At 41.1% G+C, this 25,221-nt stretch overlaps 1 protein-coding gene across 1 annotated transcript in view; it reads left to right on the forward strand.

The window, feature by feature from the left end:
* The window catches only part of TMPRSS3 (transmembrane serine protease 3), a 32,234-nt gene extending 18,988 nt beyond the window's left edge, over window positions 1-13,246 (forward strand). Inside the window, 6 exon segments of the mRNA XM_054974403.1 lie at window positions 478-643; window positions 2,358-2,527; window positions 2,901-2,996; window positions 4,592-4,734; window positions 8,816-8,968; window positions 13,169-13,246. Of these exon segments, the coding sequence (XP_054830378.1) occupies window positions 478-643; window positions 2,358-2,527; window positions 2,901-2,996; window positions 4,592-4,734; window positions 8,816-8,968; window positions 13,169-13,246 (806 nt within the window).
* Window positions 13,247-25,221: the final 11,975 nt, after the last annotated feature.

Consider the following 25,221-nt stretch of genomic DNA (forward strand, 5'->3'; position numbering starts at 1 on the left):
CGTGGGTTTTTGAAGTTCGTAATGCGGTTCGTGCCCATCTCTAGTCCAAGATATTGTGACATTCTTCAGCACCAACCCCAATGAAATTAAAAGAAGTCATAATAGCTCCTACAGATATCAATGGATCTTGTGCAGGAGATCTTCCTGGTGGGCTATGTCTTAAATGTTAGCATGTTCACTGTGGTAGCAACTTGCAGAAAGGTATTTTTCAGTAACTTAAGTTTTATAAATTACAGAAAATTAATAAGATTAGGGAAAGCTGCAAAGTGAGTTAAGGGGGGGAAGCAGTTAAATTGGGAATTTCTATACTTATGGGAAGCAAAGATGAAATATTTTCTATGAACTATGAGTAACTGATATTATACTGTCTGACTGACTCAAATAAGGTTACAGGTTTTTTTTAAAATACATGTATCTCACATGGATAAAACTTCATTGTGACATGTTCCGTATTATTCTACCTTCTTATTTCCATAGTATGTGGCACTCGGTCCAGGTATTCACCACGTATAGTTGGTGGAAACACATCTTTGCCCCAGCAGTGGCCATGGCAGGCCAGCCTTCAGTTTCAAGGATTTCATTTGTGTGGTGGATCTGTCATCACCTCATGGTGGATTGTCACAGCCGCTCACTGTGTTTATGAGTAAGTGTTCTTAGTTTTCTATGTTATCACAGACTTGGCTGATTTACCTTCATAGACTTTGATTCATGGTGCATTCGCCTGAACTCTTGTCACATTTTGTTTCATTTCACTACCATAACAGCATGATCTCTTTGTGCTTGGACACCACCTTGATCTGTGAACTCCATTTTTAATTTTTTTCTTACATAATGTTGCAAGGCATCCATTCCTGCCCCCCCCCCAAATAACATTGACGGAGGTGCCTTTTATAATAACAGTATGGGAACTGTTTTTCTTGCCTTCTCTCCATGGCACTGTTGTGAAATTGAAAGGCCCAGGCCCAGATGTTCATGGCCAGTTGCACAAGGCTTTCCCACCAAATTTTTGCTCTCGTCGAAACTGGGCAATGATTGTGTGGGAATGGCCTCGTATTTGATCCTGCCTACATGGTGTCATGCTTGGAAATGTTACAGTAGTGCTGTGGGATAAAGCCACAGAAAAGCAGCTCCTGTGGCACTGCTATAAAGGACACAGCAGTGTGTTTGAAAAAAGTAGAGCAAATACTTGACATAAGATAATGAAGTAGTTATGGTCTGTCATCATAAAAATACACATTTAGCTTTTACTAAAAGAAAACTAGTAAGTGTGAAAAAAGACAAAATGCTCCAAATTAGCTGTGGTTCAGTGGCAGAGCATCTGGTCACCATGCAGGTTTAATCCCCAGCATCTCCAGTTAAAAGGATCAGGTAGGAAATGATGTGAAAGATCTTTGCCTGAGACCTTGGAGAGCTCCTGCCAGTTTGAGTAGACAATATTGATCTAGATAGACCAATGACTTCACTAAATATAAGGCAGCTTCATTTGCTGAAAATGAAGCAAGGAGATTGATAAGAAACAGGGATAGCTGTGATTCAGTGGTAGAGGATCTGCTTTCCATACAGAATGTCTAGTTTTAGTTTTTGGCATCTCCAGTTAAAAACATAATTTGTAATAGGTAATGTGAAAGACTTCAAGATGAGGCCCTAGAGAACTTATCAGAGTGTCCCATAGTGATATTCATAGACAGTGGTCTGACTTTTTATAAGGTAGCTTAATTTATATTCAAGATTTCTTTTGCAATCAGTCACAGGAAATGTAGCTTTCGAATGACATATTAATTTTCCAATTAAAGCAAAGCAGCATATTTCTACTTATAACTCGGCAAGGATAAGGGCTGGGCACTTAATTTTTTTTTAATGAAGGCTGGGACTTCAGAGATCATGACAATCATTGTTAGAATGTTAGTTTGCAATGGTGCTATAACAATTACCATTTTTAAAAAACCTCAAAAAGCCCTCTAGTGACACGGAAAATAGTGGCTACAGCTTCTGGATAAGCTGATTGCACTGTACTGCACTTTTAGGAAGGCATAAAGTGATGCAACCTGTTGAACAGTCATGAAAAGGTTGATAGAGTCGAACTTATCATTGAAAAATCAGTGAACAGGATATGAACCAAACCAGCAGGTATTTCAGTAACTGTAACTTTTTAAAAAGCCTCATAACAAGGCATTATACCTGATTCCTTGAAATTTTGTACTTTTATGATAATTGTAGATGTGTGTAGTTGCTGGACATGAGATTTTGTGCCACAGTTGATTTGTCATAATGGCCAAAATTATGTCATACCGCATTGACAGATAATTTTAAGCGTTGAGAAGTACTAACATTTTCTCTTTCTAATGTCTTTGTTTCAGTTTATACTTCCCAAGTGCTTGGAGTGTGCAAGTAGGCTTTGTAACACTGGAAGAAAACCCTGTTAATCCCTACTTAGTGGACAAAATTATATACCATCGAAATTATAAACCCAAAACAATGAGGAATGATATAGCACTCATTAAACTGGCCAATCCACTCGCACTGAATGGTAATTTTAAATCTCTTATTGTTTCTCATTTCTTTTTGTTCTCTATTTAAAGGGTCAGTGATATATCTGAACCAAGAATGAGATTTGTAGTGACATATAGAGGAGTTTATGCCTAAGCAATATGAATAAGCCCATAGCTTCTCTCTATGGTTTGTCAGCATGCAATCAAAATATTCAGCATGTGATACCACCCTGTGTGTTGCCTATGGTAGACCTCTTTGGCACCACATATAAGCTGCAGTGAACTCTTTAGAGGAAATATGAATTTAAGTATCATAAATATACACTATGTTAGTACATTTTGTTAGTACATATGCATATCATCATAACTATGAACTGCTAGTTTGGATAGCAGGTTTTTGTTTTAACACAGGGTTCGTAGAGCCAATTTGTCTTCCTAATTTTGGAGAACATTTTCCAGAAGGGAAAATGTGTTGGATATCAGGATGGGGAGCTACAGAAGAAGGAGGTATGTATCTTAGCCTTTCAAATGAATGTTGTCTTTTTTACTAACTGAAAATTTGTCAATTGTGAAAAGTCAACTCATATTTACAAAAACAGGACTTCCAGGCATCCTGCTGTGGGAGACCTCCTGCCAGCATCAGTAGTTGTCTGCCACCACTCAGAACGGTGATGGGAGATTTTTTAAAAACATGTTGTCAGCTGTGTTGCTGTATCACTTCTGGGGGAAATCCAGAAGTAACATATAGTAGCTCTAGGAATATCTGGAAGCTCTATAGTTTTGTCATAGAATTTCTGGCAATTCCTAAAGCTACCATACGTCACCTCCAGGTTTTCCCCAGAAGTGACACAGCCGTTGTTGCCCCCACCCTCATACCCTCCCACTGGCTGTCTAGCAACCCTAACTAAAATTCATTTACAAATTGAAAGATTTCCTCAGAACACAGAAACATACTTATTAATTGATGTTTATACAGGGCCATCCCTCCTTACCCTCAAATTGTGGTAGTAGTGGGAAATTTATTTATTTATTTATGTATGTATTTATTTATTTATAATCTGCCTTTCTCACTGAGACTCAAGGTAGATTATGCAGTGTGAGTCAGTACAGTCAGTTTCAGGAACATTTCAATAAACATTAAAATAGGATATATAAATGAAACTTTGCAAAGATTTAGCAGAAATCCAATACGGAGTTGAAGAAATCATAGAATCATAGAGTTGGAAGGGACTTCCAGGGTCACCTAGTCCAACCCCCTGCACAATGCAGGAAATTCACAACTCCCCCCCTAAACACCCAGTGCCACCCCCCACCCCCCGCTCCATGCTCAGACGATGGAAAAACACCATCAGGATCCCTAGCTAAACTGGCCTGGGGGAAATTGCTACCTGACCCCAAGGTGATGATTGTCATTACCCTGAGCATGTAAGGGGCCATGAGAACTAAGCCCCGGTGTAACCCTTCCTGCCCTCCCTCTCATGATCTGCCTAGGTTCACAGAATCAGAAGTCAGATGACCATCTAGCCTCTGCTTAAAAACCTCCAAAGAAGGAGAACTGAAACAGAGCATAAGCAATTCTAAGACTGACACATTAAGCAACATAGAACTACCCAGTAGGATCATTTCCAAAGCAACAGACAGCACATAGTAGTAAAGTCTTTGTTCTCTATCCTTCTACTGATCCCTATCCCTCTCTGAGACCACTTCCTTTCTGAGTCAAAAGCCTTGTTGAATAATTCAGTTTTGTGTTGTTTACAGAAAGCCAGGAGAGTGGGAACTTTCCTGAACTCTTCAGGCAGGCTGTCCATGTTTCCACTTGTAACCTAAAAGACTGGATGCTCAGAGAGTTGGAAAACATAACTAGCAGCTCCAAATTGCACCCCATAAATACTCTTGCAGAGAATGTCTTAATTTTTTAAATATGTTGTATGAAGTTAATTGCTCATCCACACCGAAGAATTTTCTATAGTGTTAAGTTTCTGTGATTAAAAAATATATATGAATCGGGGAGGGGGGAGACTCCATAAATTGCATCTGCTAGTATACAGAGTTGCTTTCTAAGAAGCAATATTTTTATTAACGTGTAATTTATTTTGAACCAGGTGACACTTCAGAAACTATGAATTATGCTGGTGTCCCTTTGATTTCTAACAAGGTGTGCAACCATCGAGAGGTTTATGGAGGAATTGTAACATCTTCAATGCTCTGTGCAGGTTATTTAAAAGGTGGTGTAGATTCCTGCCAGGTAGGAACATTGCTTAATGACCATTGCCTAAAGTGCATTAATTAGATTTAGAGCAAACTAAGAGGAACCATATGTAACAACATGTTTCAGAAAATCTGTCACATTTCAGTGACTATACCAGCTTTACTCTGACTGAGGATCTATTCTCAGTTTGTGGTGGCTGTGAGAGAAAAGTCAGGTAATGCTAATGTAGTCACAGCAGCCTGTGGCAAGGCATTCACAGGCTACCCTCTATCACCTGAAGGGTTAGTTCCAGAAAAGTTTTTGCTGTGCCATTGAAAAACAGCTTTGGGAGCTTTTGCTGTTAGGATGAATTGGTGAGTTTGAAAATGTACCCTTCAGCTGCTGTGGACTGACAATCTCATCATAATAAGCCCTGAAAAGGGAAAGACTGAATATCTGAAAGAAAGTCAATAAAAGCAATGAAATTTGTTTCTATGATTCCTTTTTCTGGATGAAGTTTGAATCTTCTTTGCTTTGGAGAGCTAGAATAATGAGACAAAATAGGCCTAAAGGGATGGACAGGTACAATGGGTTGTAAACAGTGAGATCACAGAAGCCATCTTTATTTCTTCCCATTGTAGCCCCCTGAACCATGCAAAAACTACCCTGGAGAACTGGGCAGACCTTCATGAACGGGGTTGCAACTTGAATAGGGGTTTCCACATTATGAAGTTCCTGAGTTGAGCATATACACAGAAATCACTGTTTTGAGTTGTTACAGTGATTTCCTGGAAAGGTAATACAAATTCAGGATCCTTAGGTATCCCCCTCCTTAAACAATCCATGTTGTTTTTGCCTTTGGGTGCTGCTAGCCAGCTATAACAGGTGCTTGTGTTTTTTATTCCTCTGATTTCCCAGGAAACAGCATTTATCTCTTCCAACTGGATCCTTGCAATGGAGGAATATAGAGTTCACTCAGCCAATCACCAATCACTTCCAGCTGCAGAGAGCCACAGTTCTCCTTTCTTTCCTCCTTTGTGGGGGCAGAGCACTTTTGTTCTTTGCAAGTACTATGGCTGGGGGCACTTTGTTCAAGGGTCCTAGAATTGGACTCCTTGTCAAATTCTCTTGAAACTTGGGGGTTCTTGAGTGGACTGAAAGCACTAGCTCAGCTGCAATTTTGGTGTTAATTGGCTGAAAAACAGTCTCTCTGGCCCTCGTCCTTAAAGTTTCCCATAGGGAATAATGGCAGACCTGCAGGATGGTATGGGACATGATGGGGCGGGGGGAGGTTCTGCAAAGGAAGTATTCCTCACTCTGTGAAAGGAATCAAACAGGTCACAACAAGGAAGGATGACAAAAGCAGAGATTTCAGCAGAAAGATTAAAAAATGTTATCATCAGTCACTGTAAGAGTATGAAAAAGAATGAATACAGACAAGGTTTTTTTTTTTAAAATGCTGGTGGCTAGCACCATTTCCCCTCAATAGGAACAGTGGAGCGAAGTATGCCTGCACCCAAGGGGATACTTTGGGGATATGTAAGTTTGAACTTCTAATTTGCTTGAAGCTTCGGAGATCTTTAGATTAAAGGGAGGATATGATATTCCCTCCTCCTCTTTCCCTCTTGTCTTTAAACAGCAGAAATGGCACCAAAGGCATGTTTAAATGTCAAAAGTAACTATTTTATTTATTTTAGACAGGAAAGGTCAGGTGAAATCAGGGGTTGAAAATTTCTGAGGTAGTTCAACATACAAATCTCTGAGAAAAAAACAAAACATGTGCAAACTTTAGTTCTTATGCTCTTCACAGATACTTAAATTCTTCTGTTTAGAAGCTTTTGTTCCTGTGTTTTCTCCAAACACTCTAGTACACTTTCTTTTAGTATTCTCTTTCTCTTTTGAGTTTAAGAATGCTGGTATTCACTGTCTAGTACCCCAAACACTTTCTCTTCAAATACCAGTGATTCCTTCAGTTTTTAACTGAATCTTAAGGTTGCCAATGGTAGTTTCCAACCACTTTCAACCAGGGATCTCTTCAATCTTCAGAGCTACTCTTCTTAGAACATCTTAAGAAGCTTCCTCTTCTTAAAACATTTATCCCCTTTCTTTGGTCTGAATGGGAGTCTGCACATACTTCCCAAACTTCCTTGCTAACTTTCCCCCAGTTCTCCTGTCAGTGTTAAACTGCTCTCAGTTAGGACTCTGTCTCCCAACACTTCACATTCTATTCCTCTCATAAAGGGCTGAAAACAGACCATCCTCTTTCCAACCCAATCAGATTCCTTGGAGTAGCTTGTCACTCAAAGCACTCTGTATCTGTGAGGAATTAACCCTTAACAGTCCTTCAGCTGCTTGTACAACACCCCCAGGCTTTTAAAAAAGTGCAGTCTGTCACAGAGGATATATTCTGTGCAAATTTGGTGCCATTATCTTTAAGAACAGCTGCCCTGAACACTCCAATAGATTTCCCATTGAAAATAATGATTCAAACCTAAAAAATCATATGGGTGGTAATGTCCTATCTGGAAATAAGCAATCACAGGAAAAAAGCCCAGATCCAAAATTATAACCTTTTTTTTTCTTGATGTACATCCCTACACCTGCAAAAAAGGAATACATTACAAGATTGTAGGAAAACAATGTATTTCATGTTTCATACTATTCATAGTATTTTATTAGAAAATATGGCCCTTGCAACATATTAAATTCACATGTTGCAGTTAAATAAATAAGGAACAGGTTTTAAAAAAATAAGCAGCAGATGGCAAATCTATTCAGGAACAGTGCTGCAGAACTGCAGAAAAAAGGAAGAATTCACAGGAACATCTGAACTGTTTCTGAGCATCTCCTTACCCTTTGGAGTGACTTTTCAGGAAGTTCAGGGGACTGTATATGGAAGAGGAAGGTGGGGAAGGACGCTTTGTAGATTCATTCTGCTCATGAAAGGTGTGGATGCAACTTACTGTTTTTCCTCTTCAAAGTAACAGTATTAACCTAATTATTTTCAGCAGAGGAAGGCAATGGCAAACCACCTCTGCTCTGCAATTGTCTTGAAAGCTCCTTTCTAGGGTTACCATAAGTCAGTTGCAACTTGATGGCACACATACACGGTTCTGTTCATTATAAAGTAAAAAAAAATCTATTTGGATAGATGAGAATAATGGAGGTGGTTTTTTGTACAGGCTAGTAGAACAAGGAGGAACGTGTTGTTCTGGAATGTGAAGGAACTACTTCTGGTAAGGCCAAGCTACAGCATATGCCTGACATGTGCTTAGTAAAGAGTGTGTGACTGGACTTGCATTTGGTCATACATTGGGAGAGGTCACCTTTAAAAGTGCTTGTTCACTTGGCGCAACAAGGGAGCATTACAGGGGAGGAGGAACTTCCAGTTTTCACTGGCTCCACATATCCTTCCTAGGCCTGTGAAGCCTGAGAAACGGAGTGAAAAGCCCCCCTCCTTTTCTGCTGGTAAATGCAGAGTAGGAAAGAAAACTGAAAGCTCCTTCTCCTCCCTTGCAATGATCCCTCACAGAGCTGATCAGGCAAGCACTTTCAAAGGTGAGTTCAGTGTACATCTGAATTCAAGTCCAGTTGCACACCCATAACCCAGCATGTGTTGGGTGTATTGTATAGTTTGGCCCTTAGACAGAGCCATTGAAAGAGTGGAGGAAACAGGATGAAAGGCACCACAGAGGAAGAGTATACTGCAGCAAAAATGAGGTACCACTAGCTCATTTAAATGCTATGGGAGAAATGACATCGTGAGGCAGGATATTACACAACTATAAAAAAGGTGGTCAAAATAAAGGCAAAGAATTCCACAAAGGGGATCAGCAATCACATTTTGACTTTTTCTCACTTTACAGCATCTTGAGGTTACAAAGCATAGGAAAAAAGGCCTATTTGAATTTGCTGTATCATTTATAAATGCTTCAACTTCTTTAATAAGTGCTTACCAACATGATTTAATAAATGCTTACTACATGATGCACTTGAACTGTTGCAAAAAGCTACATTGTTCCTTGTCTTGTTAATGTCTTTGCACATAAATGAGTTGTTGCTCAAATATGGTGAGCGACAGTTCCATTTTTTTTCTTTTGAGGCATTGACAAATGGTCTTTTTCGTTGCATATTTCAGGGAGATAGTGGGGGACCACTGGTATGCGAAGTTATGCATACTTGGAAGTTGGTAGGAACTACCAGTTTTGGGGTTGGCTGTGCAGAAGAAAATAAACCAGGGGTCTACAGTCGCACCACCTCATTCCTAGACTGGATACACGAACACATGGAGGTTTGTTTTCCATCTCTCTTCCCCAGTGTTCCTTATTGCATGCAGCACAGAGTAGGGGAATTATGCTTCCTCCTCAATGATTTTCTGAATTGCAGCCCCTTTTCCTTGTTTGCCTTATTATAGATGCATGGAGTAAGAGATTTTAGCTCCTTTTACTTGTATAGAATGAAGGGGAAGTGGCTGCTTGGATCCCCAGACATTCTGCTGCTTCATCTTGTGCTACCTATTGAGTAGAGTTGACCTGAGAACAATTGTCTAAATTGTGTGTTTATTAAGGAAAAAAAGAACTGTGGTCCCTCCATTCCAGGGGGCAGCTTAAAAAGGAAAACAAGTACAACTTTGATATAGCACAGTCAGTGCTGAAGCTGAACTCAACTGAACTGAACTGTGGCAAGTTTGCTACCCTGGCAACACCCTAACATTTTCTTATTTGTCCACAGATAAGATAGTTGGAAATTAGATAAGATTTGCAGGACTGTGTTTAAGCATTTCCTGTGTGATTTTACATAGAAGATAATATTTAATGATTTCCCAGTTGTGTTCTCAGAGGCAACAACTGCATGTATCATGGAAGGCTTGTTCCATGGTGACATTTCACATATCTAGGAAATGCAAAGCAGTAGGAGAGCTTGTCATGTTGAAATGCCTGCTGTGCCAGCAGGGCCCGGGCGTGACTGTTTGATATGGCATCCAGTTAAGGGAACATACAAGAAGTATTGTATTTATGGAACAGAAATGAAACCAGGCAAGGATCTTGCCAGCATAAAAGTAGTGCATGGTTAACTTTAGAGAGGCACCATCTGAATAAAGGAATACAACTTTGATTAGAAAGAATAATCAGCCATCCCCAGAGTCCCCTTATGTTTTTAGCCCTTCCATAAAATATTGCCAGATTGATCCAACTAGTTTCCAATGGCTGCATCATTCCCACAATATTGCCTATAATTTATTTATTTAAAACATTTTTACATTGATTTTCCAAAGTTCAAAGCAATTAAACCATATACACTCACACAACGGTAACTTGATAGATGAGTGGATAGATAGATTGGTAAATAGCAATCAGTGACCATTGTCATTAGTTGTTCTTCAGAATGCAGTTGCTAATGTGAGAATCTTGGGGGCATGTGAGACCATTGGGCTTAGCTGACAGTCCTTTTTGTGTGAATTGACACCTTCACATGTTTATGTGAACGTTCTGATGACCATGATGTTAACAGCACTTTCTTGAGCCAATGCTTTCAAAGAAACTTATATTTTCATGTCGGTGGTAGCTCAAAACAGCTCTGCTGCAATCTTAAGAATGGAGGTGTTCACATATAGGCACGTCATGGGTGCCAGTGCATACAAGTGGCACCTTTACACAATTCTAGCTCCAGCCGTAAGCTGGATGGCAAATCCAGATATTCCAGAAGCATCTGTATGCGCAGCTGTTCTTGTTTCTCCACCAATCCTAAGTATTGACTTAAAAACCACATTTGGTTCAGGAATCACAGGATGCATGTTAGCATCTTCTTTTGATTCTGTGGGACGTTCTTTCCAAATTCCACACTGAATTATTTTATTTTCTCCTTGAGAAGCAATGATCTTTTTATGTCTCAAAAGGCACACAGTTGGAAGTAAACACTAGTCCTTTAAGTGGCCTTCCTTGCCCCACCCTCTCCAAGCAATGTGCGAGGACATACTGGTCAGGTTGACTGACCTTCCCATCCATTGGCAGCAGCAAACCCCGACCCCTTCCCCCCTCACTTTGATTGAGGGAGGGGGTACCAGAACAGACATCTTTTAATTCTGTGGCACATTCTTCCCAAAGTCCAGATTTCAAAATTGCTTTCATCATAAATCATTTTATTTTCTCATTGAGAAGCAATATTTTTGTGTCTCAAAAGGTACATGCTTGATTTTTATTTATAGAGAGAAGAATGGAAGAGAAGAAGTTAGCATCACTTGAACCAACTGCTGGAAATATTTTATAACAATCAACTTTCATCCTTTTGCACCTTTTGCATTTGCTAACAAAAGCCTGGATGAATTGACCTCTATTAATCCTTAGTGATACATTCTATATCATTTTGAAGCATATTCACCTTTTCTTGATGTCTTCACCCAGTTCTAAGCAATAAGCATCCCTATATGCCAAGAATCCTTCTCTTTTATCTCTCCCATCCCTTGCATGCTGAGAGGGTAAAGGAAGATCCCACGCAGATTCCAGAGTAAGGAAGATGCTCCCTTCATGCTTCTGATACCACAATGCTGTTAGATCCTGGGTGCTCATGATTTCAGATATGTGGTACTAAAGTATTTTAAATGAAGAAGAAGGGTCACACAATACAAAGGATGTCAGCACTTCAGCACAATTTAACACAGTCAATATTTGCTAACAACAAAAGGACAACGTGTGCACAAATCAAATTGCTAGCTATTGCTCTCTGACTCTTTGCAATGATCTACCTCAAAGATCAGAACAGCAATTTCCCTTCTGCAACAGTTTAAACATCAAGCTTTTGCTGTTTTCTGTTCCACATGTTATTCAGCAGATTGGTACTTCTTTCTAAAACTGAAAAGGCATATCATTCTAAGTCCACTGATGTCAATGGGTTTAGAAGGGTGTAATGCTGCTTAGGACTGCACTATTCTGTGATTTTTAAATTATGCTCACTGTCTATTACACTTCTATAACTGAATGGATGAATGAGTGAGGAAATTCATAGGACAGTGCTTGTTTTATAGTCTTGCATGGCAACAACACAACATTTCTATATACCTGGATACACTATTATGAATATCCTGCTTCACTGAGCATTTTATGCTGCACAATAAATATTTTTTTTAAAAAGCAGTGTTCCAGGGCCAAATCTGTGTTCCAGGGCCAACTTTTGACTCTGGGTATCCATGACTATATCCTGACGTAAGCTAAAAAACACTGGAGCCCAGTATAGATTGAGTCTCAGGTGCTGGAGAAGATGTGTCTGTGTTGTTTCCTTAACTGAAAATTGCTGGAAATTTGGAACAGAGCCTGGGAAGGACAGTGTCTGGGGAGGAGAGAGGGTAGTTTGGATGTGATACCATAGAGTCCATCCTCCAAAACTGCCATTTTCTCCAGGGGAACTGGTCCCTGTAATCTGGAGATCAGTTTAAATTCCATGAGAATTTCAACTGATCACTCTCCATTCTAGAGGTTCGCAACCATACAGCCACAGCAGCAAGATATGACTGTGTCCACGAATCAGACCCATGGATGCTGCTTAGGGATCCCATCCCCTCGTGGGGGTGGGAGATCCCCAGCTCCCAGCATCTGCCCCCCCTCCAGTGCTTACCTTGCCAGTGGGGGGGGGCAGGGGGAATAGGCCTGGGAAGCAAGAAACCTCCTGGGCAAGGGTGCAGCTGGCATGCTCCTGGCAGACACAACAACGCCACTTCCTGAAGTGATGTCATTACGCCCGGCAGCAGGCGTGCTCCCATGCTTTGCAGGGTCCAATTTTTGCTCCTATTGGGCTGAATTGGCCCTGTGCAAAGTGATGTCATCTCGTCATCGCCGGGAGTGCACACACACTTTGCACACAAGAAGAAAAAACCTCAAGATAAGTGCCAGGTCTCCTCCCTCCCATCAGGAGGGTAAAGGGGACCTGGCAATCCTAATGCTGCTGCCATTTGAAAGTGATTGTAACATTCTGGCCACTTCCCCCTGGATGTTTCAGCACTTGAAAATGCATGGGGGGGGAGTGCCTCAGCTTGCACCATTGCAAGCTTGTTCCTTAATTAGCTCCTTGGGGAATTTTTAAATCACTTTTAAATGGTGTCATCTTCCTTGAGTCAGACCCATGGATGCAATCATGTCTAGTTTGGTATTCAGTTTCCCAGACTTTGCACAGGACAATCCAGAGGAGCATACGGATGTAGTCTTTGCATGACTTATGCTTACCTTTGGCAATTAATTAAACCTATCCTGAGGCATTTGGATATAGTATGTTTAAAGATGATAGATGAAAATAAATTCTGAAAATGTAATGTATACATTAAACATTTTAAACTAGTGGAAATGTTCTTCTGCAGTTTCTTCAAAGGAAAAAAATGTGGTATTTTCCTACAAGCATTTTTATGAAACAAAAGCATGTAGTTGCACTGCAAAACATTTAGTGTTTCATTTCTATTGTTTGTAACATGTTGTAAGTAGTTAGCACGTTTCTTATTTTTAGAAAGCAGGAAGTAAAGACAGAGCATGAATTTCCCTTGCTGGAGATCATGACAGATAATTTTCTCTTTGTAACGGGTTTTTGAGCCTGTCAGACTTGACAATATCAAGCTGTATTGTATCTCATGGGAGTTAATGCTCTTTTAGATTCTGTCCAGTTTCTTGTACGGTCACAAAGCAACAGAACTATTTACTGGCTGTACTTTACATGCAGATGTGTGGAACAAAGCTCTCTGACCTTAAAAAAATATAAATTGCCTCACAAGACTAAATTTTTGAGTAGGGAGGAGAAGAGAAGATTACATAAACTTTTCTCTTTTAGCCACTTTTCTTTTGAAATCTCCGGCAGCTCTTCCCAATATGTTCCCACTCCACAGAGTTCCACGTACACAGTAGTCTTAGAAATATGGTCAGCAGGGAGGGAAAGAGTGAAGTGCCCCTCCTGCACCCCACCCCTTGTTTCTCCACTCATCAGAGTCCCAGCCTCCCAAGGCTGCTTTTCATTTTTAAAGAAACCAATAGGATGTAGTTTGCTGACAGTGCAAAGGCCAAGGTGACTAATCTTTCACCAGCATAGATCATGTTGGAACTAGGGTTGCCAGCTCCAAGTTGGGACATTCCTGGAGATCTGGGGGCTAAAACCTGGAGAAACCTGGAGAAAGTGGGGTTTGGAGAGGGAAAGGACCTTGGCATGGCATAATTCCATAAAGTCCACCCCCAAAAGTAGCCATTTTCTCCAGGTGAACTGATCTCTGTGGCCTGGTGACCAGTTGTAATTCCGGGAGATCTCCAGCCACTACCTGGAGGCTGGCAACCCTAGTTGGAACAGTGGACATGTCTCATGTGAATACATCTCATGATGTCAACACCTTTTATGCAGATAAAGTTATTTTAAAAATAAATCTCTAGTACAAAATGTGTATCACTATGTGTAATTTGAAAGATGAAAAAGTAAATCAATCCAGTTAAATGACAAAAGAATGCATACACATGGGAAGCATTCCATGTGACTAGGAGGCAACAGGGTGGGTTCTGTGTGTGTGTGTGTGTGTGTGTGTGTGTGTGTGAGAGAGAGAGAGAGAGAGAGAGTGAGAGTGAGAGAGAGACGTTCAGCCTCCTCTGCTTTCTGGATTCTATGGAACAAAAATGTCCATTCAGATGACCAGCTCAACCTTAAGCCTGCTTGCAGTTCAATAATCCCTGAATCAAAATCTGATATTACAATATTTACTCAAATATAAGACTAGTTTTTTTTCCAGCTATGCTGTCAAAAAAAGGAGGGTTCTCTTAAATTCACATACATATTACAATTATGTCCAATAATAAAAAAATCTCTTTGTTTATAACATTTTAAGGGGTGGTCATATTACATTCAGGGTTGTCTTTCTTTCAAATAAATACAGTGGTGTTGTCAGATCCCAGCCCTGATACAGGATCTTTGTTGGAAGATGAAGATTAACACTGTAATAACAACAACAACAATAATAACATAATCAACAACAACAATGACATTCAATTTATATACCGCCACTCAGAGTGGTTTACAAAGTATGCCATTATTATCCCCCCAACAAAACACGCTGTGAGGTGGGTGGGGCTGAGAGAGCTCTGGAAGCTGTGACTGACCCAAGGTCACCCAGCTGGCTTCAAGTGGAGGAGTGAGGGATCAAACCTGGTCCCTTCCCCAAGTTTCAGAGGGTGACAAACCAGAAAGTTAGAAAGATAGAGAGGTCAGGGATCTATTTACCCATTGCTCTTTACTGCCATGGGACTATCCTTTGATGTGAAAATTGCTGTTCTCAGGACTTCCTCCTTGAGACAACTCATCACTAGAGGTGGGCATGATCTAAAAAAAATTACCGATCAAGCTGATCGGGGATCGGCGCCAGCATCATCTCCCGTTTCCGATCCGTGGATCGGGGATCGGGGAGGCCAAAGCGGAGGGGTGCCTCGCTGTTCCCAGCTATGTGGGAAGGTGGGTGGTGGTGGCGACCGCTGGGTCCGGCGGGCACGGGGAGGCGGTGACGAGCTGCCTCCCCTTGGGGAGCGGACGTTCTCACACACACACACACACACACTTAGAGCACGGGGGGAGTTTTTAACCCAGCGATGAGCCGCCTCCCCTCAGGGAGGGGACGTTCACACACACACGCACACACACACACACTTAGAGCAGGGGGGGAAAGTTTTTAACCCAGCGACGAGCTGCCTTCTCTCAGGGAGGGAACGTTCACACACACACACACACACACTTAGAACAGAGGGGGGGGGAGTTTTTAATCCATCCCTGCCTCTCCAAATAGAGAGAGAGAGACACCCCGTCAACATGTTTCAGCCAGCTTTTTAAAAAAAGCAGGGACAGAATCCTCCATTCCTCCCCACCCAATTTTAAAAGCAAGCAGCCAGTCTTCCAAAAGCATATTTTAAACACACACACACAGAGCCGTGAATGAGGTTTTCCCACAAAATACAGTGTTTTAAAAGCAGGTTAGAAACAGAGAGTGACAGACAAAAAAACAGCCATTCCTCCTACGAAGCCCCGTTTTTTTAAAAAGCAAAAAATATTTGGAGTGCCCATGGCTACAGAACACCCCTTCCCCCTCCCTCCCCTGGGTCTCTTCTCCCAGCTGGTGAGTGCGTTGCTGCTCCGTGGTTGGAAGGAAGCCCTGCTGATCAAGGCAAGCTGGGCCTCCATTCGGATTTCCAGGGTGACAGAAGGAGGGCAAACTCAGCTCAGGCATTCCCCTGGCTCCATTGCCAGGGGAATAGATTACTGGCGCCGGAGTGACTGGATCTCCGATCGGATACCGATTGCCCCGATCAAGCCCCCCCAAAACGCTGGATCAATCGCCGTGGACAGCACCGATCCGCCGGGTCCCAATCATGCGAACGCCGTTATCGTGGGTATTTTTCTATCGTAATGCTGATCATGCCCATCTCTACTCATCACTCCCTATGTTTCACCACAGTGGCTTTGCTCATCTGGACAGAGTTTTCTGCAGATACAGCCCTGTAGCTGGACAAAATGAACAGCTGCCTGCACACGTTCCTTTCTCTGTGGTAGCCCCCATTTTATGGATTGGCCTGCCTGAGGAGGTCAGGAAAGCTTCCACTCTCCTCATTTTCTGCAAACTATGCAAAGTTGAATTATTCTGGAGGGCTTTCTACCCAGATTATACAGTTGTGTTGTTAGAAGTAGCTCACAGCGATGCATTGACAGAAACTATACACTGTTCTGTTAGGTACTCTCTGCTGATGTAGACATGTGCTGACTAGGGAGTTTCTGTAGGCTCTGGTATATCTTAGGAATGATCTTGAGTCTGATTAAGGAGTGAATGAAGAGAGTTTATTCAGGAACTACAATTTTGATAGAAAGCAGAAAAACAGAATAGATACTAACTACCTCACTGAACGGGGAGAGAGGGACTTCAAGAAAGAAGTAGGAAGTAGCCTAAGAATACCAATCTGGAGACCTGCAAGAATGACACCAGGAAAGAAGGATCTTATCCTGCTATCTATCTAACTGTCAGATTTGCTGCCCCCTGCAGGTGTTATGTGTCTTCTGCCTTATCTGTACACAAGACATTATATTTCCAAGAGTTTCCATGTTGCTAAACATGACTTGTAAATTAGTTATGCTTTCTTTCAGAAAGATTTCATCTCTGTGTTAAGCGTTATGCTTGTTTTTTTTCAAATTTTCTGATACCCTATTGTATCTCTTTCACTGAATGTCCTGCTGTTCATTATTGTACTTTGCTTAGAGATTGTCCTAGCTGTTGATTATATTGTATTTTCACATTATATTGTATATTATTATAATTATAATAATTTTCATCTCTTGGTCACAATTTCCATCTGTCCTCACCATCTTGCACAGGGAAGCAGGACTTGTCATCCACTGGCATCCTTAGATTAGATAGCATAATCTCTCCTCTTTCCTGTCAAGTATGGAGTTCCTATAATAAAGAACTCTCATTTATTTTCTAAATCTTAATCCAGGCTCTGAGTGTAAGATTGTTGTTTTCTCTCTCCCATGCACACCAGCCACACAAACTCCCACACCTACATGTTTCCTTGTAAACAATGCAACTCTGCTAATAATCTTCACCCCTCATGGAGTAAATCAGTTCTTTTCAACTAACCAATCTCTATTCCTAATGAGAACTATCTAACCTGGCTGAGAACATACAAAAGAAATCACCTTGGGAATGGCTGATGATGAGTACCACTCCAATGCAACCCCAGAGTTTTTCATGTGCTACAAAATCTTCCCCTTCCTAATTTTTAGACATAAATTGATCAGGTATCTTCCAAGGGATGAAATTGCTGAGGAAAACTAGATAAACTAAAAGAGGTGGTGATTCATACATGGATATGAATATGTAAGCAGATCTGCTTCCTCCACTGTAATGAAAAAGAGGCTCTTGTTAGCTCTATGTGTGCATCAGACATCTTGTGCTCATAAGAAACTGTTGGATCAGGGTGTGTATTTCTGTTTCATTGTTAAACGTGATTGTTGTACAATCATTTAAGAACTGCAGGCTTACTCAGACCACAGTGGAAAGCACCTGCATTGCCACACAGTTGTGTTACAGACACAGGAAAGATTTAGAAATGTGTCACCTTTCAGACAGAACGGCTCTAGGCAACATTTCATAAGAAGCAGCAATAAACACTGGAGCTTACTAACTGTTGCACACTTCAGTATTGCACATGAATAACTGACTTCTATTTTAAGCGAAGGGATTCAATCTTCCCTAGGAATGTGCAAGGCTTACTTTGTGCTGGAATCATGCAGAAGTGCCCCTTGTATGTGTTGCTGCCTCTGCATAAATGATGTATCCACAGCCTCCCTGATTATTGCAAGCTCAACTTTTAGCCTACAAAAAAACAAAATAGGCCATTTTCACATGAAATTCATAACATGTATGGAATCGACCTGATGAGCAGTCTGTGTGAGCAGTCTGATATTTTTTTAAAAAATCCTGCTGGCTGCTTTATTTTGCATCCTGTGATAAATTTGAACGGCAACTATTATGCATGTCTTAGAAGACAAATGATGCTCTAGGAAAGAGGTTGTTACATTTCTGCATGATACTAATATTTTTTTTACAAAAATGCAATTTTTTATTGATAATTTGGATAAAATGTTTAAATATTTGTCTTTGATTAGCCCTGTTTGACTTCAGAACAGCGTTGCAGGACTGGGTTTTTTTTTTTACAAAAGCAAGCAATACTCTTTTTTTGCGTAGCAGTTGAGTAATCTTCAGGGATTCTGCTTTGTTTTCCTAAAAAAACCCCAAAGAAATAAACAAAGAAATAAAAACACCAGTGCAACCATAGTTTTAGTCTTGATTGGTATTTTTCTCATGAATCAAAACTGTCAGTTTGACTTTCTACTGGAATACTTTTACAATCATTTCTATGTAGCCAGGAGGGAGTTCTCCTAATGAACTATGAGTAAATAACAAGAAACCAATGGCCTCTTTTTAAATATAATTTAATCTAAAAGATTGCTTTCAGTATATGCAAGCTAAAATATTTTGTTTAACTTTAGGGAGGGAACTAAGTAGCTACAAGTCAGGGCTTACAAATATACAATTGACTTTTGGACTGAAAAGACCCACCTGCAATTCTGAATATGTTCATTACACATTGCAATAGATGCCATGATATTCTGCCAAAAGTACATTCAACCACACCAGCTGTAACATTTAGTGTGAAGCTGATGATGTCACATTGCAAAAAACGTATATATGAAGCAGTCTCCTATTGAGTCAGACCATTGGTTAAGCATGGTCAGTACTGTCTGTTCTTACTTCAGGGTCTCAGGAAGAGATCTTTTATGTCTAACATGATCCTTTTAACTGGAGGTGTCAGGGACTGAGCCAGCGACCTTTTGCTTACAAGCAGATGTTCTACCACTGAGCCGCAGCTCCTCCCCAGATTATTAGTTTTATTGCTGAGCTCGGTAAAATTCACAAACTAAGGGATTCACAAAAAATCCACAAACCAAGGCAAACCAAGCATCAATGATATCAGGTGAAATCCCCTACAGCTGTCCAAAATTCATTTGGATTCATCTGGCTCTGAAGATGAACCATTTTAATAAATCCCCCACCCCTGCAGTGTCTTGTATCCCCATAAGTCTAAACCCAAGCAGATAGTGATCTGTCTATGACAAAGGGCCACCAACAATTCCTCCATCTTCAGATCAACAACTTTCATTCCAGAACAAAACACATCTGCCAGCAACATCATTACGTCACATTTTATGTTGCCCCCCCCCTCAACTAGGTGAGTGAGGCAGGCAGCAGCTGCTAGGAGATTCCCCACCCTAGCGGGGGAATGGCAACTATTATTACCTGATACAGGCCCATGGTTGTCATGGAAACCATGAAGTACTGAGCCACTCCTGACAAGGCAGCCTCGGCATGAATACTGAAGTCCCTTAGGACAACCAGCCTAAGGGTCCTCAACATTACCCCTGAGATCACCTCTGTCAGCTCAGAAAGGGAGATGGTTGGGCATCAGGTTGGTCAGGTTTTTATTTCTATCATCAAGTCACAGCCAAATTATGGTGACTGCCCTCCCCCCCCACCCGGTTTTTCAAGGTAAGAGACTGCAAAGGAAGTTTGCCATTACCTGCCTCTGTTAGTAACCCTAGATTCCTTGATGTGTCCCATCCAAGTAATAACCAGGGCTGACCCTGCTTAGCTTCTGATACTTGAGAAGATATCCAGGGCAGGACAGGGTGGTCAGTATACCAACACAATCCCCATCCCAGTCTAGGCGCACAGACTCAAAACCTGAAATATCCTGGATAAGGCACCATGCTAGGGGGATTGAGTCCCTATCCACCCAAGTGATACCACTTCTCTGCCCACCTTATGCTGATCTAACACCAAGCACCACAGGAGGCACAGTCAGGAGAGTTTAACCCCAACCCCAGTCCCAACCAAGTATCAATGATATTTGCTGGGAAAGCCCTCTTATCCATATTAAACCCTGGATGGCTGCTGTTTTTTCTGTGACTGATGTAGCAATAAGCATCAAGATTTTATAGCATGGCAGGTTGTCTATATGGTCACCAGCAAAACCCCAGCTGGAAAAAGAGCCAGGAAGTGCAATAGCTCTCAATGTCTGTTGTCCCTTCCCTTTACCTGCTTGTTCTCTCCTTATTCCACACACTATTAATCATAGTGTGTGAGCCTGAGACCACTCTACTCAACAGGTACACTTCCTGGACACCACTGTACAACTACATAATGGACAGATAAATACCACCTTATACCGGAAACCCACCGACCGATACTCATATCTACATGCCTCCAGCTACCACCCTAAACATACCACTTGGTCGATTGTCTACAGCCAAGACTTATGTTACAATTGTATCTGCTCCGATGCTCTTGATCAGGACTCTCACTCAAGAGATTTACAACAAGCATTTTTGGTGCTACAGTACCCACCTAATGAAGTGAGGAAACAAATCGACAGGGCCAGACTAGTACCCAGAAACAGCATGCTCTAGGACAAACCTAAAGGAACTAACAACAGAACACCACTGGTTGTCACCTACAGTTCCCAGCTCAAACCCATCCAACGTATCATCAGTGACCTACAACCCATCATGGAAAATGATGCCTCACTCTCACAAGCCCTGGGTGGAAGACCTCTTCTTGCCTACAGACAGCCCCCCAACCTTAAATGACTTCTCACCTACAACCATGAATTGGCTCACCAACGCAGGTACCAGACCCTGCAACAGACCGAGACGCCAGCTCTGCCCTTATATCTACCCAGGAAATACAATTACAAGACCCAATGGCATCAACTACATTATCTCTGGCTCTTACAGTTGTTCATCCTCCAATGTGATATATGCCCTTATGTGCCAACAATGTCCATATGCTCTGTACATTGGACAAACCAGCCAACCTCTGCGCAAAAGAATAAATGGACACAAATCTGACATTAAAAATGGCAACGTCCAGAAACCAGTAGGAGAACACTTCAATCTATCAGGACATTCCATCAAGGACTTAAATGTCACTGTGGTTCAACAGAAATCTTGCAAAAACAGAATCCAACAGGAAGCTGCTGAATTGGAATTCATATGTAAATTTGACTCAGGCTTGGATTGAATAGAGACTATGAATGGTTATCTCATTATCAGAAGTAACTGATTTCATTATCAGAAGCAAACTGATCCTATTATCAGAAGCTACTGATTGCATCTACTCCCCCCTCCCCTCTCCACCTATATATCTGACCAGTTTCTTCTTACTCTCCATGTATCTGACGAAGAGAACTGTGAGTCTCAAAAGCTTATGCTACAGTAAAATTGGTTAGTCTTAAAGGTGCTACTGGACATTTTTCTATTTTACTATTAATCATGGGACCATCTCCCACCAATGATATCAAGGAGAAGCCACCATTTCTTTAGTCAATCGATTTATACATCCAGTAGTGGCAGCTAAAATCTAAGCTATAGTCTAACACATGCAAGTTAGCCAGAGATGTTTTGAGGGGGGGGGGGTTGCATATAAGTTGATTTTGAAAAACTCAAGTGATTGGTGGAGATGCTTTCCCTCATGTTCTCTAAACTATGCTCATTAGAATCACATTTCTTTCTTTTTGTATCATAATAGTATGTTCAGAATGGGCCTCAGTACAATGAGCCAGCATTTGGGAAGGGAAATGCAACCTCAAACACTGCTCTGGAGGCCAAGATGGAGAGGGCCAACACAGCTATCATGTAATTCCCCTGCTTGCTCAGATAGGTGGGTAGAAAGAACACTTAAATATTACAGAAGACCAGCATGCTGAAGGTGGTCATTTTGACCTCAATGAATGAACCGAGCAGCTTCCTGGCCAGGAAAACCACCATAAAACAGCAGCCAGGAAGCTCACGTAGCCAAGGGCCATATAAAATACAGCAAAATAGCAACAGACCCTTCATTGCACAGCATTGTGATCAGTCTAGGAGGGAACGTAAGTTGGAGTCTGGGACATGGGGAAAGATTCCCGGCCAGATAGTGCAGATCCATACTTGAACAGAAAATGAGGGTGGAGTTTGCCAAGCTCTCCCCCAGCCACTTCTTCATTGTGGTCCCTGGCTTTGTGGCCATGAAGGACACCACACTGTCATGGTTTTGGTCAATATGGGACAGCAACATAGACGCTGCTGCTAAAGGCAGCATGGTGGAGGAGGCAGCCCAGCTTCCTGGACTGGCCAATGAAGAGGAAGGAGGACAGGAAGGAAAACAGCAGGGAGAGGAGGAGAATATAGGAGAGATCTTGGTTGTTGGCCTTCACAGCTGGAGCTTCCAGAAATTTAGGGAAGGTTCCTAAAACAATAGCTATCATTAAAAATATTTATAAGAGTGAAGGAAGCCAAGAGGGTCCTTAAATTTTCTTCGTAAGTAAGGAAACTTAACCTTGGGGGAAATTATAACCTTGGGGATCCTTGGCCATATTTGGACATTGATCTTCTGAACACTCATCACAATGACTGGAATCTGTCTGACTTGGAATCACAGCTATGCCTCCCATTTGCCTCAGGGATGCCTTTTGCCAGTGAGTTATCAGTGCTGACAGAATTGATTTGGTTCAGGATCGGAACCCTTGATGCGGGGTGGTGGTGGTGGTGGACAAGGGTGGGAGGAGGTGCCACTGAGAGCCAAGCCAAAAGTGACGCCTTACACAGGTTGGACACTTGTCAGCTTCCCTCAAGTTTTGATGGGAAATGTAGGCGTTCTGGTTTTACAGCTTGGCTCTCCATTACAGCTGCCAGACCAGGATGCCTACATTTCCCATCAAAACTTGAGGGAAGCTGACAAGTGTCCAGACTGTGTTAGGCATCACTTGTAGCTTGGCTCTGACTTCCCCTCTTTGTAATGGTCAAAGGATATCAACTAGTAGTGCAGGTACATTAGCAGAGTCAGTGAACCACCAGTGCTGGAGTTTTAGTATGGCTCTCGCTGTAAGAATAACTACATAGTGTATACAAAATACTTGAAAGTGCTATACAAATGTTGATGGACATGCTGGATATATATGTGAATTAGAGCTTAATGTAAGTGGGATTTTGTGCAGTTGGGAGCTCATTGCTGTACACACCTTTAACAAAGTTTAATATCTGAATCAACTTTTTTAAATCCAGAAAGATTAGCCAATTCACTGCTCTATGTGTTGATAATGTTAATTTTAATCAAAAAGTGATAAAGAGAATGGACTGCCCACAAGTACCACCTTAAGCAAATGTTCTTTGAAATGAACATAAATAAGAATCACATAAAGCAAAACTCTTCTGGGACATTCAAAACTCACAGATTCCCAGTCTTTCCAAGAGGTTGAGCACTGAAGGCTGCAATGGACAAGAAAATGCTCTGGGTTTTCACCATTGTCCTAATTGTTGGGCTCACCGATGCCTTGCTGCGTAAGTGCAGGCTTTCAGTATTTCTTTGTGGCTTGAATTCTGTGGAAGATCAAGTAGCATGAACTGGACTACATGTGCAGTGCCATTCTAAGCAGAGTTCTACACTTCAAAGTTCATTGATGTCAATGAGCTTAGAAGGATGTAACTCTGCTTAGGATGGCACTGCACATTTCAGTACTGAATAGGCAAAGTTTCTGTCTTCAATTTCTTGCTAGATCTGGAAGAGTTATGGGACATTATTGGCCAGCAATTTAGAAATCAGAGTTTTGAAGTGCGGTGACAACAAGAAGGTTTGTGACACGTAGTCTGCATACACACATAATTGAAAGTTGCACAGAGGCAACAATTCCTAACTGGATTGCTTAGCCACACTGGAAAAATCCAGTTGTACATTAATGCTATAGTGCAACAAATAAGGATTATCTAGTGCTGTGACTTTAAAGGAATGAAGCCCAGTCTTTAGTTCCCTCACTTCTAAGCTTCAGACAGAAATGACCAATATATTTTCAAGCTCTTGAGACATGCACACCATTATCATGACTAGAAACAATCTTAAACTGAAAATATGGATTTGGGAGAAGGTACCAAAATTTTAATTAACATTATTATTTATTTTAAATTTGTTTTAAAATGAGAACTATAAATATAGCCATATCCTTTGCTATACACTTTACTATGTAATGTTATACATGTAGTGGGATTAATGTGCGTCTGAAAACTGATATGCAGTCATTATAGACCTGGTTTTGAATTTGGTTCTGATGTTGTGGTTGTACCCAGTATAGCCTAAGGAAGAAACTCTGCTCTTTACGTTGTATGCATGGAGTAGTTCTCCAAGAAGCTGGACTCAGGTTTCATGCTGATGGAGGGGAGGAGCAGTTATTCCTCACTCATTGCAAAATGCATTGCAATTGAGGAGGATGCAACTTAATGTGAGAAGGGAAAGTTTTAATATTAGTAATAGTAAAGCTGTAGTTGCCAACATCTTCTTTCCATGAAAAATCACACTTGCTAATTTTTATATGATAAAAGTACAAATAATCAAATTAAAAGATGTCTGTGTAAAATTCTGAGAGGAAATTTTGAAATCTTGATGGTTTCCTATTTGCCTTCCGGCTGTGAGGCTTTTGATAGTACTACACAACATTCAATTTTAAGTAATGCAAACGAAAGAAAGAAAGAAAGAAAGAAAGAAAGAGAGAGAGAGAGAGAGAGAGAGAGAGAGAGAGAGAGAGAGAGAAAGAAAGAAAGAAAGAAAGAAAGAAAGAAAGAAAGAAAGAAAGAAAGAAAGAAAGAAAGAAAGAAGACCTTTTTGAGACTCTAACAAGACCATGCAGGCTGTACAAAAGGTCTCATGATAATGCAGCTTGCCCATTCAAGTAATACATGGTTAGAATTGCTAGTTATCACTTTGACTGTGAATGAACTAAAACGATTTCAGTGTTATGTTACTGAAACTTGGGTTGCTTTTGTTTCACTAATTAGCAGGGTTATTATGAAATTATTAAATAGCAAGTTATTTTATTTCCAGAGTTATTATGAAATGATTAAGTAGCTAGTTATTTTACTTGTCATATTCTGCTTCACAGAATTGTTGTGTTGTGCTTTGTTTTAAAT

Source organism: Eublepharis macularius, chromosome 3 (assembly GCF_028583425.1).
Source record: "Eublepharis macularius isolate TG4126 chromosome 3, MPM_Emac_v1.0, whole genome shotgun sequence".
Lineage (NCBI taxonomy): Eukaryota > Metazoa > Chordata > Lepidosauria > Squamata > Eublepharidae > Eublepharis > Eublepharis macularius.